Raw genomic sequence first — 18,758 nt, 5'->3', positions numbered from 1 at the left:
CAATGGTCAAATGAATAAAGAAAATGTGGAACACACACACACACACACACACACACACAGTGGAATATTACTCTGCCATAGAAGAGAAGATAATCCTGCTCTTTGTGACAACATGGATAGATCTTCAGGGTGTCACGCTCGGTGAAATAAGTCAGAGGGAGAAAGACAAAAACTGTGCGATCTCACTTGTATGAGGACTCTAATAGCAACCAAACTCACAGCAGCAGAGAACAGACTGGTGGCTGCTGCAGGTGGGAGATGGAGGAAATGGGCAAAGGGGATCAAAAGGTACAAACTTCTGGTTATAAGTTAAATAAGTCCTGGTGTTGGAAAGTACAGCACGGTTACTACAGCTCACAGTATTGTACTGCATATTTGAGTTGGTTAAGGGAATAGATCTTAAAAATTGTCAACACAAGAAAAGAACCGTAACTATGTGTGTGATGGACCAGACTCACGGTGATCATTCTGCAATAGACACATGTATCACCTCATTGTGTTGTACACCTTACACTAATACTATGTTATATGTCATACATATGTTTTTTTAAATATTTTATTTATTTATTTCACAGACAGAGATCACAAGTCAGACAGAGATCACAAGTAGGCAGAGAGGCAGGCAGAGAGTGGGGGGAAGTGGGCCCCCCGCTGAGCAGAGAGCCCGATTCGGGGCTCGATCCCAAGACCCTGGGATCATGACCTGAGCCGAAGGCAGAGGCTTTAACCCACTGAGCTGCCAAGGCGCCCCACGTCATACATATGTTATACGTCAATTACAACTCAATAAACCTGGGGGGGAAAAAGTCCTTAAAGGAGATGGCGGGGCTTGAGTCCAAGGAGATGGCAGGAACTGAGATCAGGGAGACACCGGAGGCCACAAGCAAAGAGTTTAGATTTATTCTGAGAGCAATGACAAGCTATGGAGGGATCTGAAGCAGGTGCACAATTCTAGCCGTTGCATACTGTATGGAGCAGGGGACAAGGTGTTGCCTTCAGGGTGCTTACGGTGTACTCTGGGACCCAGGGAAGGGGTGTCCTCTGTGCAGAGTGTCCAGCCCTCATTCCTAGGGGCTGTGCTCAGCACAGCAGCCTGAACACAGCATGAACTACCCGTCTTTGCTTCCTTCCCAGCCCCGGAACACCATTGATCTGGAGTATTCAGAAAGAAACTTGTTTAAAACAAAACAAAACAAAACAAAACAAAAAAACGCCTGCTGTAAAAAGCAATGGTGTGAAACAGAGCCCAAAAGACCTCTCCAAGTCTTCTGGCTTGTCACCGAGAGCCTCTCCCGGGGCCAGGTAGGCACAGCGGTCCCACCATATGCACCTAAGGATGACAGCGTGGCACACACATCACAGACCCATGCTGAGCAGCTGGGGGGTGCCCAGATCAACACCTCCATGAACATATTCAGAACACAGAGCTCACCCACTGTCATGGAAGGAACCCCCAGCCCCCCAGGAAATACACCGTGGTCTCCTCACAGTGGGATTTCTTCTGAGAAAAGAGCATGTGAGCGACTAAGGAAAGACAACAAAGTGGGACTGGAATGCGTATGCAGATAAGAAAGTGAGAGGAGGTGATGAGAGGCAATGAGCCTCACGGCATGGTGGAAACGCACTCTATTTAGCTGCTGGCAGCTCTGCGACTCTAAGATAGTTTTCTTTTTTCCTTTTAAGATTTTATTTATTTGAGGGGCACCTGAGTGGCTCAGTGGGTTAAAGCCTCCACCTTACGCTCAGGTCATGATCCCAGGATCCTGGGATCGAGCCCCGCATTAGGCTCTCTGCTTGGCAGGGAGCCTGCTTCCTCTTCTCTCTCTGCCTGCCTCTCTGCCTGATTGTAATCTCTGTCTGTCAAATAAATAAAATCTTTAAAAAAAAAAGATTTTATTTATTTGAGAGAACATGAAAAAGAGTGAGCACGAGCTGGGGTGGACGAGGCAGGTGGAGAAGCAGACTCCCCACGGAGCAGAGAGCCCAACATGGGACTCGATCCCAGGACACCCAGGATCATGACCTGAACTGAAGGCAGAGCCACCCCAGAGCCCCTCTAAAGTAGTGTTCAAAGGCCATTAAAACACACACACACATGGGCAAGTATACACACACAGAATTGTGTGTGGAAACAAAAAAATTAGAGAACTCACACAGAACCGAAGAGACCAAGGAGGCAGGACAAAGAAACGTAATGTGGGATCCTGGACAGGGTCCAGGAGCAGAAAAAGAATCTCCCTGGGAAAACTGTGACCTGCGAAAAGTCTAGAGGTTGGTGACTATTCATCAGAGCTGGTTTCTTCATTTTGACCAAGGTTCCTGGTTGTGTGACACATGAACTTTAGGGGAAGCTGGGGAAAGGGTGTAAGAAGATCTCTGTACTACCTTTTTACCTTTTCTGTAAATCTAAAGTTATTCCACAATTTTAAATTAAAAAAAAAAAACAAACAATGGAAGGATGGATAAACAGGCAAAGCAGAGAGGATTTTTATGGCAGGAAACCATTCTGTACATTATCATGGTAACACAGGTTGTTACACATTTGTCCAAACCCATGGAATGTATGACGTCAAGTAGGAGCCATGATGTAAGCTATGGACTTTGGGTGACAATGACGTGTGGATGTAGGTTCACTGATTACAACAAATGTTAAACAGTGGGGAATGTGGCAGGGGATTCTATATGGGAAATCTCTGTAATTTTGGCTTAATTTCTATGAAGCTGAAACTGCTCTAAAAAAAAAATAAATAAGGTCTATTTCAAAAGACAATTCCTATTTTCTGCTTCTACATTTGAGAAACAGTGTGGTCTACTTCACGTTCAACGGCCCCTGGCAGCCAGACATGGGAACTCTTGGTCTGGGCTGAAAACCCTTCCCCACTCTCTGAATCTCAGTCTCAAGAATGAGACAGGGGCAGCCAACTCTCCTCCCGCTGCTGCACAGCGTGAGTTAATCAGAGGCAGAGAAGAATGGAGCTAGGTCAGGTCAAGCTGGAGAGGCCGGTCTCTCCCGCCTCCCCCACCCCCCATCCCCAACCCTTCCGCAGCCACCCCAGAGAGGCCCTGCTACACACCTCTCACTCCTAGCTAGGTTACATCCAGATGCAGCCCTCAAGGCAGTCCCGTCCAAGAGAAATAAGGCAGATCCCATTTATCAGTTTTTAAGGCCTTGTTAACAAAAGTTTAACAGGTGAAATGAATTGAATATTGTTCAGCGAAGTTTGGGATTCGCACAAAATTGAGTGCTAAGTACGGAGACTTCCCGTACTTTCTACCCACACCCCCAGCACACACACACATACACACATTGTCTTGCCCGTTGTCAACATGCCTCACAGGAGGGCACATTTGCAATGACAGGGGAGCCCACAGACAAATCACTATTGCCCAGAGCCTCCAGTTCACGTGGGGGTTCATTCTCCAGGCTGTACAGTCTGCGAATGAGCCACCATCCGTAACCTGACCCTAAGCAGCGTCGCTGCCCTAGAAATCCTGGGCTCCACCAACTCATCCCTGTTTTTCAAGTTCCTATGAAAAAGCCATATTAAAGTAATAGGTGGGGGATGACTGGGTGGCTCAGTTGGCTAAGCATCTGCCTGTGGCTCTGGTTGTGATCCCGGGGCCCCGAGATCCAACCCCATGTCGGGCTCCGGGCTCTCTGCTAGGTGGGGAATCTGTTTCTCCATCTCGCTCTGCCCCTCCCCTCTCACTTGTACTCTCTGGCTCTCAAATAAGTAAATTCAAAAAATAAAAATAAAGTAACTGGCAAGTTAATTTTAACTAGACTTGGGATACAACCCAGCATATCCCAGATGTCATCATCCCGACACTTGGCCCAGCTGTCCTGCAGGCCCTCATCACCAGGCGAGGAGAGTGGCGAAGGCAGCGGATGGCCAGGTCTGAGGGCTGGCCCGCAGGTGGGCAGCCAGGGAGGCAAACATGACTCTCAATTCACCACTTGTCCTGGGGATATCCTTTGCTCCCTGCCAAGGACCAGCGTGGGATCCGGCGGCCACAGAGTGCTCTTAGTGCCTCCTGGGAAAGTTCCCCTCTTCACAGTTGGGGCTGATGCGAGGGCGCTAAGCCTTCAGATAAGAAAAAAGGCTGCCTGGAAGGATGGTGCCCGCCCCATTCTGGGGCCCGTGTCCAAACCAGAAGACAGTGGGATCTCGTGCAGGGACGGCAGACGCCAGTCCCTGCACCTGTGGGCCTCGGCTACACTGGGGCAACGGGAGCCACACTCGGTCCTCATGGGGCAGCTGGGCGGGCCAGAGAGCACCTCATGAGAAATGCGAAAATGCCAGAATGTCAGCAGGTATGGAAGACGGCCAGGATTTGAGCAGAGCGTGCCACATCCCCCCACCCCCACACCAGCCCGCTGGTGTCACCCACGGATTCTCTGTGGGCTCCAGGAGGCCACAGCTGAAGCCGGAAGGCCTCCTGACAGCCCCCTACAGGATGGCTTAGGACAGCCTTGGGTGGTGGTTTTGTTAACTAGAAGAAGGGCTCTTTTCAGTTACCTGATCTTTCTGGGACATCCTGAGGCCTGCCTGCTTCTGGCGTACTTGTAAGGGGCACAAAAGAGCCACAGAACCCGGCAATTTATGTGCCCAGGTCACGGTGAGGTTCAAGTGGAAGACAGATAAAAAAGCACATTCAAAAGTGTTTGTCGGGAATTTGTCGGGCAGGTCCTGTCGGGACTCAAAGTCCAACCAGAGACTGCGGGGGGTAGGGGTGAAAACCTGGGGCCATAGCAGCAGACAGGGAACAAGGACAGAAGTTGTTGACAATGGCTAACTCTGATGGTACGAGTATCGGTATTCATTACATCATTCTTTGTTCTTTTTTGTACTATTTCAACTTCTAAATAAAAACATTTCCCCAACAGCGGACATAACTTAAGAGAACTATTGCTGTGCCCTCCTCATTGTACACGGAAGTAAACTGAGGCTCAGAAAGAAGAGGAGACTAGTTAAAGGCCATGCCGAGGGCCAGGACATACGTGATCCAAAGCCAAATTTGGGTGTCTTCTGCAGTTCAAGTCCCCTCCCAGCCACACAGAAGTGGGGTCTCTGCATTCTACAGCTCTCCAGGTGGGCTCAGAACACCTTACAGATACGTGCTCCTGAAGAGTCAGGCTGGCCCCGGGGCTGGGCACGGAAGAGCTGGCCACACATATGCAATTCTGGAATGTTTCTGCTTCCAGGATCTAGCAAGAGATGAATCACCTTTCCCAGAGAGGGAGGACGGGTAATTCTTGAGACATAGTTGTTAATCACGTCAAGCCAGGCAGACAGAGAGAGGGAGTGCCAGAGGAGATAAGAGACGGGATGATGGGCAGGAGCACCTCACATCTGGCTGGTGCTGAGACCTCCAGGGACCGTTTTTTGATTAGCATAAAAAGCATGGGACACTTGTCTGGCTGGCTCTGTTAGAGGAGTGTGTGACTCTTGATCTCGGGGTCGTGAGTTCAAGCCCCATGTTGGGGGGAGAGATTACTTAAGTAAATAAAACTTTAAAAATATATATATGGGGGTGCCTGGGTGGCTCAGTTGGTTAAACGTTTGCCTACAGCTCAGGTCGTGATCCTGGGATCCTGGGATGGAGCCCTGCATCGGGCTCCCAGCTCAGCAGGGAGTCTGCTTCTCCCTCTCCCTCCCTCTGCTTATTCTCTCTCTCTCTCTCTCTCTCTCTCAAGTAAATAAATAAAATCTTTTTTAAAAATTTTAAAATATATATGTGTGTGTGTGCACACGCGCGCTGAGGGAGTATGATAATTAATCTTATGTGTCTCCTTGACTGGGCCAAGAGGTTACTTGGGCAAACATTATTCTGGGTGTTTCTACAAGGGTATTTTTGGGTGAGATTAACATTTAATCAGTGGACTGAGTAAAGCAGATTGTCTCCATGTCAGTGGGCTCACCCAATCAGTTGAAGGCCTGATAGCACAAAAGGGCTGACCCTCCTCCAAGTAAGAGGAGGCTTTCCCTTGCCCGAACACTTTTGATTAGGGACACTGGCTTATTCCTGCCTTCAGAACCTGCCTTTGACGTTTCAAACTGAAGCATCAGCTTTTCTCAGGTCTGCAGCCTGCCAGGCTTTGGATGGGAGTTATATCCTGGGCTTTCCTGGGTCTCTAGCTCGCCCACGCCCCTGCAGGTCTTTGGGCTTGTGAGCCTCCATAATCACATGGGCCAATTCCTCCTAATGAATCTCTTTATATATAATAAAATTATATACTATCGGTCCTGTCTCTCCAGAGAATCCTTACTAATACAGGAAGAGGCCAGAAGACAGCAAAGGGAATCGCCCGCCACATGTCACACCCAGGAATGAATACGTCTGTCCATCAGACTGCTTATCCTCCGGCAAGCCTGTCTGGGACAATGAAACTGAGGCTCAGAGAGGGGCAGCCATTTCCCCAGAGCCACGCCCCTGTAAGTGGCAGGGCCAGGGGTCACAGGAAGGTCTGTGCAACAACAGGTCAGCTGTTTCTCCCACTTTGTGTCTTCTCCATGGAGTGACACACACACAACACTGGAGAGGATACACAGATGAACTATTCTTCCTGGACTCTTATGGATTTTCGTTATTATTCTTTCAGTTTCAAGCATTTGAGGAAAAACAAACATATCCAACTCGTGCACTCATGCATATTAATACTGATGACAACATCAATATCCTAAAAAGTGAGGCATTTTGTAGGAAAAAGCGAATTCCAACATGGGCCAGATATTTAAAAAAAAAAAAGGCCCAAGCCCGACAGTGGCAGGAAGTGTCTGTAGTTTGGCAGTGGGGGGCCTGTGGGGTCCAGGAGTGTGAGGGCCTGAGCCTCGCCCACCAGCCATACCTTCTCTCTGGTGCTACTGTATCCGCTGCCATTTTCCAAGGTGTCCAGAAACACGAGGACCACGTAGCCTTGCCCAGCAGTACTGGCAGCTCTGAACACACCAGGGAGCCCCCTCTCTGGTTGTGTCAGTCCCCTGTGAGGGACAGTGCACCGTGTGCCACGGGAGCTAACACAGGGGCCACTTGCATCCTGAGCATCCTCGGCATGTGGCATCCTCAGGAAGGGTGAGTGTGGATTCGGAGGCCGGGACACAACAGGGCTTGCAGACAGACAAGCACTAATGACATCCGGAGGCAGGTCTGCATGTGGGCCAGACAGCTGAGATGCCCGCAGTGTCACCTGCCACCCACGGAAGCCAGGTCCCTGCTACCACAGCCCAGTTCGTTTGCATACAGCATCGTGTTCCGCCAAAGAAACAGGTCCTAGCTCGCATGGCTTTTCTGCCGAAGAGCCCGCCTCTGCCCCCCAGTTTAAATTAACTGCCACTCCGCAGAAGGTATCTGTGGTGTTCCAGCTTGCACATCCGGGGTTCCTCTGTACCTCCCAGCTGGCGCTCAGCAGGTCTGCCCCACCCTCCCAACACCAGCACCCCCGCCCTCTGCCCAGGGCCCACAGGACAGGCTCCAAGGGCTCCCCGGAGTCCCTGGTGCAGTCTGGTAAGCAGCCCTAGGTGCCGGTGACATGCCTCATTCTGTTCTCTCATCTGGGGCAGTCTGCTTGCTGCAAGGGTACGTCCTACATGTCCTAAGATACTGGGGTGACACCTGCTGTTTGACCTTACGCAAACGATTTAACCTCTCTGGGTCTCTGTTTCTTCCTCTACACACTGGAATAAAAATAATTCCTGCGGCAAAGGATTGGGGTGATTAGGTGGAGTAGAAAACACAAAGCTCTCATCACGGGGCTTGTATATAGTAAGCTCCCAAGATCAGGAAATAAGAGGAGGTTCTCAAAGGAGGGGTCTTTGGTGCAATTCTGACCACAAGAACTTTGCTTTTTAAAGAAAGTTAGACAGGCACCTGGCTGGCTCAGCTGGTGGAATGTGTGGCTCTTGATCTCGGGGTTGTGAGTTTGAGCCCCAGGTAGGTGTAGAGATTACTTAAAAATAAAATCTTAAAAATAAATGAAGGCAGGCAGGCAGACAGGCAGACAGTGCAGGTCCTTCCATATTGCGACCATTTATGCCTCACCCTGTCCACCCCCTTCCCCTGGTCCCTGTTGTCGGGGCCCCCACGGCAGCTTCATCAGGGGCCCCCCATCCCCTAAGGCAGATATCCTCAGAACCACAAGCAAAGATTCAGGCCCGAGACAGGGTTGCTGGCCCAAGGCCACACCGCTGGCAAGACCCCAAGCCACTGCACTTGGCGTCTAACCTCTGTTCGGAAGCCCGCCCCTCCCCCTCCCCCTTGCTCTCACTTCCTTTGCTGCTGCTGTTCCTGCCACTTCACCGGCCCTGCACCAAGCTCTCCCACTGCAATGGCAACTCTTCCATGGACTCATCCCCAAGCCTCCCCCTCCCCTCTCCTCTCAGCACCCACAGCCCCACTGGTCCTCCTTGGGGGAGGACCATTCCTTCCTTCATTCACTGAATCCATATTTACTGGGTCATATGTCGTATTCCAGGTACTGTTCTAAGTGTCGGGGATACACCAAAATACAAAATACATATTAATCCCCAACTTCATGGAGCTTACGTCTCAGTGGGAAATAAGGATTAAAAAAACCAAGTACATAGGGGCGCCTGGGTGGCTCAGTGGGTTAAAGCCTCTGCCTTCGGCTCGGGTCATAATCCCAGGGTTCTGGGATCGAGCCCCGCATCAGGTTCTCTGCTCTGCAGGGAGCCTGCTTCCTCCTCTCTCTCTCTGCCTGCCTCTCAGCCTACTTGTGATCTCTGTCTGTCAAATAAATAAATAAAATCTTTAAAAAAAAAAAAGTACGTAAATATAGGATCTTACACAACAGGGCTAGGGACAGACATAAAGTAGGGATGGAAAGGCAGGAGGGTCAGAGGAAGCCTATCAGAGGGGGTGACATATGAACACAGCCTTAAATAACTCTGAAAGAGAGGCAGAGGTTGGCTTTTCAACTATCTGGGAGAAAAGCATTCAAGGCAAAAGGATCAGCAAGCCAAGTGGCTCAAGGCAATGCCTCAGCAACGACCCTCTTCTCGTCTGACTTCCCTCAGAGACAGTGTGAGCACAGAGCCTGTGGCTCGTTCATTTCTTGCCCCCCCCCCCCACTGCCCCTAGCACAAGAGTCTGGTACGAGTTCCAGTAGATGTCCTTTATCTGGTTATAGATTCTCTTCCATTCCTAGTTTGCTACAGATTTTTATCAAGAATAGGCACTGACTGCTCTGCACCTATGGGGACAATTAATTACATGGCTTTTCTTTTAATTCCACAGATACTGTGAATTACACTGCTTGCTAATTTTTTTTTTTTAAAGATTTTATTTATTTGACAGACAGAGATCACAAGTAGGCAGAGAGGCAGGCAGAGAGAGAGAGAGGAGGAAGCAGGCTCCCTGCAGAGCAGAAAGCCCGATGTGGGGCTCGATCCCAGGACCCTGGGATCATGACCTGAGCCGAAGGCAGAGGCTTTAACCCACTGAGCCACCCAGGTGCCCCACACTGCTTGCTAATGTTAAACCAACCTTGCATTCCTGGGATTTACCCTGGTGGGTCATGATGACTCATCCCTCTTTTTAATATTTTTCTGGTTTTGATTTGTTATTATTTCGTGAAAGAAGTTTGTGCTTTTGGCCCGCGGATTTCTTTTATTATAATGTTTTCGTCTGGTTTGCAATCAGCAGAAAGTTGGCCTCATGAAAATGATTAGGAAATAACTGCTCCTGTCTCTTTCCTGAAAGAGTTTACAGAGAAAAAAAAAAAAAAAAAGATACAAAAACCTTGTACTACTCCTTCCTTAAATGTTTCATAGGATTTATAAACAGGCCACCTGGGTTTGGAATTTTCTTTAGGAGAAGGTTTTTAGTTATAAACTTAATTTTACCAAATGTCCTAAATGCAACAGGAGGCAAGGATATCATGCCGGTAGGGGACCTGTGCTGGATTTTGGCTGCCCAGCCTCTATCTGCCTCTCTCAGTAATGGCACCCAACTTTTCCATGGGTGCTGCCTCTCCTCCGCTCTCAGACCATAAGGCTCCAGAATGCTCACACTCCTCCCAACACTAGAAGGCAGGAGGCTGCGGTCTGGCCAGTCGACTCTGCTCCCCTGACCAGAGAGGGGCTCAGACCCTGGCACGTGCCCAGGTAAGTTAGCCAGAATGGGCAATGCGGCCTGTGCCCCACTAGACTTGACTCTGGGGACTGTATGGCTGGACCTGTGACCTTGGATCCCAGGAGAGCACCTGGCCAAAGCAGAGACACGAGGACTGAGAACATGGGTCCTGCTGACAATCATGTAAACCCCTGCAGGACAGAAGCGGGAAACAAATTCTGCCAGGGCTTCCGTTTTGGGGAGCCAATGCAATATTTCTTTGTTTTATTTAAACTATTTTGGCTTGTGTTTCCTGTTGCATATAGTCAGAAGAGTCTAGACAAAAGAAACACCCCTGACTGAATACTTTAAGGCTTATTGCTTGATTTCATTCAGACTGTTTGTTTGTTTTTTTTTTTTAAGCAAAAAAGAAACAAAAAACCCCTTGTATTTACTAGATGCTTATTCTCTGTCAGGCACAGAGTGAAACGCACCCCAAATGTTTCATTTGCTTTGAACATCTTATTAAACCCCCCATTTGGGGGGCGCCTGGGTGGTGGCTCAGTTGGTTGAGCCTCTGACTTGATCTCGGCTAAGGTCTTGATCTCGGGGTTGTGAGTTCGGGCCCTGCGCTGGGCCCAGCGTTGGGTGGGGAGCCTCCTTAAAACTAAAACAAAACAAAAAACCACCTGATACCTGAGGAGACCTCCGCACGGGTATTAAGTCACCAGCCCAAGGTCACATTCCTAGAAAAACGGCTTAGTCCAGCCCGGTCCTGGAACCCTGGTCTGGACACTCCCCTACTCCCTTGTGCTGAAGGCACAACTATTCGAAACAGGGCCAAAGGACTCTGGCCCCTACCTGGGGGCTGCCCATGGGGAGGGCCTGGGCTCCCAGATTCTGTCAGAAGATGGCCTCAACCCTCTCCTGAATCACTATCCCACCTGTATCTTTCACACTGCTTTTGAAAAGTGTCACTGGTTTTATTAAACCAACCACTGGCCGACCCCAGAATCAAGCTGGCTCTGGGGTCAGCGACCTGGTTTTGAACATGGCTCTTCCAATCGCCGGCTCCTGATACCTGGCTCCCCAATTTTGCCATGAGTCATCATTCTTACAGAAAAAAGGGTTTTGCTTTGTTTTTAAGATCAACTGGGGGAAATAATACCAAGAGATTAGCAAAAAACCAGAAAAACAAAACAAAAAAAAACAACGCTGGTTCTGCTATTTTGGTTCCCGTGGCCACACACCTCCATATCTGCCCACCTGTCCCCACCACTAAGGCCCCCTTCTTTATGCTGCCCTTCCTGGTCTAGCCACAGCCAGCGAAGCCTTGTATCTTATCCGTTTCTCATTTTTTTTTCTTTTAAACAGATGCTTCTTTAAAGAAAAAGTCCTTTAAAAGGAAACCGTGTATTGCTAGTATACATGGAAAGCCCCTATCATTTGCCATACATCTCAGGTAACCATAAAAACAACACGAAACAAAACCATGTTGCTAGACTCTGGGGGGGGGGTTGCGGGGGGGCACCGTTGCCTGCAAAGATTCTGGGCCCATCTGCCCGCTCTCAGGAGACAGGCAAATATTCAAAGGTGTTCAGGAAAGCAGAACGGTGGTGATTTCCAGGGGCCGTGGGGGGAGGCAGAGGGGGAGTTCCTGTCTGATGGGAACAGAGTTTCAGTTGAGGGTTATGGACAAGTCCTGGCGGTAGAGGGTACTGAGGGTGGCACAATGGGGACAATGTACTTCATGCCACTGAACTGGGGACCTACAAATGATTAAGATGGTAAATTTTACATGTGTATCTCACCACGATTTAAAAAGCCAACAGACAAAAAAGGTGAATAGCATACTGGGGCTAGAAATAAGCTTTAATTTTGAGGACTTAAAGGACTGACAGTGGATTTCCAAAGGGTGAATCTTGCCCATTCCCAATGTGACACGAGGGCCGCTCACACACCATGTGTCCGTTGGGAGCTCTGGGGCCCCGCTGCTTTGTGGCGGGGCGTTCCCCGCGCCTCAAAACACAGGCACAGGAGCTGGGCAGGGGAACCCAAGGACGTGGGAGGCTCAGGCCAGAAAGCGAGAGTCCAGGAAGGGGAAGTGAGATGCACGAAGAACAGGGGTGGGTGGGTGGAGGCAGAGGGAAGCACAGCCCCCCACCATCTACCTGCGACTCCGGCACCTCTGCGGCAGGGGCAGGCCTGCGGGGACGAAGCCACCCAGAGAGGCTGGCAGCGCAGACCACGAAGGAAGCAGGAAGAAAACAACCCAGGACCAGGTCAGCTCAAGTCAACACACACTTGCCCGTGGCAGCTCCCGCTGTAGGCCGTGGGAGGGAATTGAGCAAGGCCCCAGCAGCCCTGCAGGCGGCCTTCACGGAAGATGCAGAGCAGAGAGCAAGGCCCTGAGAGCCAGTTGATCCCTGGCCACCACAGCCCAAGTCCTGACCCGGGCAAGCCCCTCCCTGCCTCCTCACCACAGCCCACAAGGTTCCACACGGCCTGGCCCTGCCAACCTCTCTAACCTTGCCCTTCCCCTCAACCGGCACGCCTTCTCTTTGCTCTGCTGGCGAACTCTGCCAGAGGCCCTGGCTGCTGCCTTGGGCCGGAACATGCTCAGGTCCCAGGTCAGCTCCAGAAAGGGCTCTCCTGGCCAGCCCATCCAAAACCACACCCCACCATCTTCTGCAAGCCTCACGGCCCGCTGTTTGTTTTTTTTTTTTTAAACATTTTATTCATTTATTTGACAGAGAGAGACCACAAGTAGGCAGAGAGGCAGGCAGAGAGAGAGGAGGAAACAGGCTCTTCACGGAGCAGAGAGCCCGACGCGGGGCCCGATCCCAGGACCCCAGGACCATGACCCGAGCCGAAGGCAGAGGCTCCAACCCACCGAGCCACCCAGGCGCCCCACGGCCCGCTGTTTTATGTCCATTGCAGACTTACTGCCACAAGAAACGCAGCCATTGCTTTCACCTGGGTTGATTCTTGAACCCTCCCAGCCAGCTCCAGGCTCCAGGGAAGTGCCATCTGCTTCTTCGCTATCCCATGACCCAGGACCAGAATGGTGCCTGGATTAGCTCTAAGTCACAAATACTCCTCACCTGGAAAGTGGACCCCCAGCTGTCATCGCTGATCAGTGCTGCCCCCCCACCAGCCTCCCCAGGGCATTTGGGCAGGATGGGTCCTCACAGTGAGCACTGATGGGCCTCCGGCTGAATTAAACTCACTTTTGGGGTTAAGCTTTCACAGTGTAAATTTTTTATTCTAATGATAGTGCCTGATTCTCCAGTTTCCCCTGGGTTCTCCTGCCTCCTCTGAGCAGAAGACAGCCAGGCTGGATGACTTTCCAGCCTGGCTTGGTGTGTAGAGGGGTTTTCTGGAAGAGCCAGAGGAAACCCTTCCCCTCCCCCTTTCTCTCCCACTTTCCCCAGGCTGTAATGGGGCCCACTCCGCTGCTTCCTTCCACGAGGCGGGGGGCAGGGAGGGAGGTGCTGCTGGCCTTGGACTTCGCACCGCTACAGGTCAGCAAGGACAGAAGGACTGCTGGCTCTTTCAAACCCACGGATTCCCAAGGGGGATCTGAGGAGTGTGGGACACAACACACACTGAAGACAAGCCTACCGAGTGGCGACCCATGCAGCCGGAAGGGCTCCCATTTGCCTCCCCAAGAATCCTTATCCGCACGTCTGAGAAGGGCACCCTGGTTCAGGACCAAGCCTGGTAGACACTCCAGGCAGCTCTGGGGTGCCCTGGGGAGAACTTCCAGAGCAGGAAAGGGGGGGGGAATTCTGGGCATGGCACTTCAGTGGGGGTTGGAGGATGCCCTTTACCAGGCCAACCACCTCCCCTCACCATCCAGTCAGATACCCCCGGCCAAGAGGCCTGCTTCACCCGGAGGCCCAGGAGGTTGCACAACACCCTCCACACACAGCCAACCAGGAAGCCAACCGAAGACACTCACTTTCTCCAAGACGGGGCAGTGCACTGCGGAAACCAAAACACCCTGGGACTTAAATCACAGGGAAAGGCATGGGCAGATGATGGAACAGCTACCAAGCAGAATGGTGCTCAGACACCTAAAGCTTAGGAAGATAGCGAAGCACCAGAGAAAAATACTTGAGTCTTAATGTGAGCTGGTGGTTGGCGGAGCAGGGTCCGAGGGGCCCAAACACCAAGTACAAGCTCCAAGGGCGAAAAGCTGTGCCTAGAAGAAAGCCCAAGCGGTGACGAGCCCTGTTACAGTTGAAAGATTATGGTATATGTCTCTTTTTCTCTACCTTCCCAATTTTCCATGTAATGTCATTTTGTATATAAAAGGATACCTTAACAAACAAAACAAAACAAAACAAAAAAAAAGACCTAGGGCACCTGGCTGGCTCTGGCTCAGTTGGCGAAGTATGCAGCTCTTGATTTTAGGGGTCATGAGTTCGAGCCCTATGTTAGGGGTAGAGACAACTTAAAGATAAAATCTTAAAAAAAAAAAAAAAAAGACCTAATGAACACTTTCAGTAACACAAAATAGAAAAAAAGGATAAGAAACTTGTCTCATATAACCAGCAATGCAATGGGAAGGATTCAATCAGCATCCAGCAAATGTATCAGAGGTCTCAAGTCCCTGAATGCGGTGGGAACAGGGGCGTCCCTGTGAGCTTCCACACAACCCAGAGACTATCACCACCGCTCTTCCTCTACCTGTGACCGGGTTAGGCCCTGAAAGACCCAACCTAATACCGTTAAGTCGAGGGGCACCTGGGTAGTTCAGTTGTCAAGCATCTGCCTTCAGCTCAGGACATGATCCCAGGGTCCTAGGATCAAGCCTCACATTGGGCTCCATGCTCTGTGATTCGGCTTCTCCCTCTCCTTGCTCCTCCCCCTGATGTGCTCTCTCTCTAATACACAGATAAATAAAATGTTTTTTTTTTTTTTAAATCATTAAGTCGAAAGTACCTTTAATACACCAACCCCCCCACCCTTGGTGTGAGAGCCTGGCCTCCACGAACCATGTTGGGAACACTGACGTCAGCCTGCAGTTGGGGAGAATCCGCTAACACAAATCTGTTTGATAATAAAGTGCGGAGTGTATCATGTAACTTACTGGATACCATGCTGAAAGTGAAAAACAGAAAGTTGTAGGAGTACAGGATGGCTGTAAGGCTATTGGTGGCTGACTCTGTGATCCCGTGGCCTGGAGCTATGGCCGCTGACCCTGCCCAACGTCATGGGAAAGTGTACTGCATGTCGCCAGCCTGGGTAAAGAGCCATACTCAAAGTACGGTTTCTACATTCGCCCATCGCTTTTGCACCGTTGTGAAGTTGAAAAATCTAAGTGGAACCATTGTTACTTGGGGGCCACCTGTGGTTACGGGATATCACGCAGAGCCCCTCCTTTTCAAGGGCTCAGAGGACAATGTGGGTAGCTCAGACTACATGGATCTCTAAGGCTCCTAGGGCCCGAAAACTGTCCGATTATTTGATGCCCTAAAATCAAGAAACAGGAAAAATGAGCTTAGAGCCACTGACTGAGACATGCTGTCATTTCAGTCATCTCAGAGCCTGGCCCCCAATTCAAAGGAGTGAGCAAAAATTCCCCCAAGGTCCAGGAGGCTTTTAATTTTTTTTATATTTTGGTCTTCATCTCAGACTTAAGGATGAACTTCTTGGATGAAGAGGATATTTTTCTCCCAGGTTTAGATAACTGAGGCTACATAGCTTTGTCTGCTTGCCAACTCTTAAAAATCTCCAGAGGAGATTCTTCAAAAACTAAAGCAACAGAGGCCTCAAGTAGGAGCAGCGCTACTAAAAATAAGTATTTTCGATGCTTGATTGATGGGAGATTTTCCTGTGAAGGGGAAAATCACAACAACTCTGAGGAGACGCTTAAGCTAAGCAGTCACACATTTGCAATAAAAATTATGGATCAGATGCAAAACAAGTTATAAGGTATTAGCACTTCTCTGATGCATAAGAAATTAGGACTGCCCCCCCTTCCTCCTAAGCAGCTATACGAGCAAATTAAAAACCACCAGACTCTCTCAGAAAAGAAAACGTACTTGGAGGGGGGAAAAAAGGTTACTTCAGGGGGGAAAAAAAGTGCAGCTATAGAATCTCAAAGGAAGTTGCAAATACATCCAAAGGGATTCACTTGAAGGCAGCTGTTTTTAATAACCGGCTTCCTCTTTCTTGCCCATATATCAAGAAGGACAGACGAGTACAGCCAGAGAACGAGCATGTATATCCTGAAAGTACGGACTAAACAGCTCATCATCCCACACAAGGCAAGGCCTTAGTCAAGGATACAGAAAACCCTAAGCCCAAGTTCAGCCTCTGATACCCAGCCAGGAACAAGACCCCTCCAGGTGCATAATGCACTAAACCCAAAATACAACTGGCTAACATAGCATGACCTTATTTCAGAAGGCTGACTCTCTGAATAAATAGCCTCAACTACTACTATTGAGGAAGAATGCTCCTCTGAGCTCTGGGGACCATCCTTGCATATATGCACAAACTGATATGCAAACAGACCTGAAACATACACACACACATTTGGTTCTCTGTAACAGTGGAGACACCTCGGTCAGTTTCAACACTGACCCAGGCATCAAACAGGTAAAGAAAGGGAGAGGCAAAGAGAGCCTCCTTTCATCTGTAGCAAGGTGGGGCTGTGAGGTGTGGGTGGGGCCTCAGTCACACCCAGGGCTGTCTCCAGCCCGCAGGAGTAAAAGCTGCATTCTTCTCAATCTGCTGGACAGAGGTCTGGACCACATCACCCTGCCCAGCCAGGGGCCTAGCCAGGTCTCTTTGTCTAGGCGGAAAAAGGGGGAGCAGAGAGGCCTCTCGTTTCATTAGTTTCTGGGGTTTCCAAGATCCCACCGCCACACAATGAATGTAGAATTCCTGAGTACCCCCCAGGAAGCCAGGAGGGGAGTTGTCGGGAAAAGCCCGAGTTTTGAGCATAAAGCCCAACCCCACCCTGGACAACGTGGGGTGAATCACCAACCATTCCTTGCATTTCATTTTTCATCTGTAAAATGGGCCTCTAGGATTTCCTACGCAACACCTTTCATCAAAGGTTTATGTTCCTCCCAAAGACGCTGAACATCGTTAAGGGATTCTTCCCCACACATGGCTTTCAGGCTTCTCCACAAACCCAATTCCCACACAAGTCCGGTACGGGGCATGAGTCCCCCATCACTAGACAAAATCAAGACACTTGTGTCTCCACACTAGGGCCTCGACCACCGGCTCCCCGGAATCCTGGACAAGAAGGGGAAGTAAGACCACGTGGACCCCCCCATCCCCGGCGCCCCAGTGCTTTCCTCTCCCTACAGGGGAAGTCCTGAAGACCCCCTTTCCTGGTAAGGCCTTCCCGGGGCCCTCCGCAGCATCCGACGCAGTTCCTCCCGTCAGGCGGACTCTTGCGCCCCTCCTGGCGCACAAACCACAAACAGCTAGATGCGGGCCAGGCCCCGCTGCCTTCCAGCCCGAGCGGCGCGGAGGCCCAGGCGGCGCCATGCGCGGTGGCTGCAACCCGCGAGCATGCCGCCGAATCAGCCGCGGCTGGTCGCTCCGGCCGGCCCTGACCGCCTGGCCGCCGCCCGAGTGTCCCGGCAGCGCGCGCCGGCGCACCTGCTCCGCGCGGGCCTGCTGGGGGCGCGCCCGGCCGCCCCGCCGGCCCCCACCCCCACCCCCGGCGCCCCCCCGGGCACCCGCCCCGGCCCGGGAGCCGCGCGTGCCCGCAGGCTCCGCCCGACCAGTCCCGGGAGCTGCGGTCGCGCTCTCCACGCGCCGGCGCACCTGCAGCGCGCTCCCGCCCGCCGGCCTCCCCGGCCCGAGGGCCCTCCCTCCCTTCCCTGGCCGTGGGCCGCGCGCCTCACCAGCGGTAGCAGCCCTCCGAGGCCTCCAGCGTGAAGTTCACGCGCGTGGCCCGCGTGAAGGGAAGCAGCACTTTGGGGATGTTGAGCTTGGCCGCCGCGGCGGCGGGGCCCAGCGCCAGCAGCACCGACAGCGCGAGCAGGAGCAGCGGCAGCCCCCGGCCCCGCGCCGCCGCCATCCTCGCCGCGCTTCACCTCCGGCGACCCGGCGCCTGGTCGCCCGCGCGCTCCCCCTCGCGCCCTTCTTCCCCGCCCGCGCGCGCCGGGCCAGCAGGTGATAAGTGTGGGAGGGAGGAGGCGGAGCGAGGGCCGCGGCCTAGGGCCACTTCCTGGGCCCCGGTGGGGCCCGAGCGCGGGAACTGAGGGGGCCGAGCCCGCGGCGACCCCACCCCCGGCCCGGGCCCGCGCGCCCTCGACTACGCCGGGCGGAGGGAGGGTCTGGAGCGCGCGCGCCCTGGGCCACGCCGTGCGGGCGGGGGAAGGGGGTGGGTAATGAGATGGGGCACGCGCCCCGGGACACGTGGGGGATGGGGCCCGAGCCTGAGCCCGAGCCACGCTCCGGCCCGGAATGAGGGGCTAGGGCGCGCGCCCACAAGGAGTGAGCCTAAACGCGCGCGCCTGCCGGGCACCCCTCGACCTCGGGGGAATCCTTGCGCAGTTTTCTGGTCTCCACGCTCACACCCCGTGGTTTCAAACTCGCTGGCTGTTACTGGGCGCCAGTGTGGAGCCTTCCAGCCGTTCGTGCAGTCATTCATTCAGCTCTGTTCACTGCCTTGGGCGATTGAGCCGGGCCTGGGAGAAGGGCAAACT

General features: G+C 52.0%; 1 protein-coding gene across 1 annotated transcript in view; it reads right to left on the bottom strand.

Moving 5' to 3' along the window:
* The window catches only part of LOC111159061 (nucleoporin 210), a 104,508-nt gene extending 86,339 nt beyond the window's left edge, over positions 1 to 18,169 (bottom strand). The window contains exon 1 of the mRNA XM_022521440.1: positions 17,952 to 18,169. Within this exon, the coding sequence (XP_022377148.1) occupies positions 17,952 to 18,127 (176 nt within the window). The 5' untranslated portion in view covers positions 18,128 to 18,169. The remainder of the gene's footprint in view (positions 1 to 17,951) is intronic.
* Between the last annotated feature and the right edge of the window lie 589 nt (positions 18,170 to 18,758).

Source organism: Enhydra lutris, unplaced genomic scaffold (assembly GCF_002288905.1).
Source record: "Enhydra lutris kenyoni isolate GAN:26980312 unplaced genomic scaffold, ASM228890v2 scaffoldscaffold66, whole genome shotgun sequence".
Lineage (NCBI taxonomy): Eukaryota > Metazoa > Chordata > Mammalia > Carnivora > Mustelidae > Enhydra > Enhydra lutris.
The sequence above is the reverse complement of the archived record's forward strand: the minus strand, read 5'-3'. Positions and strand labels throughout refer to the sequence as shown.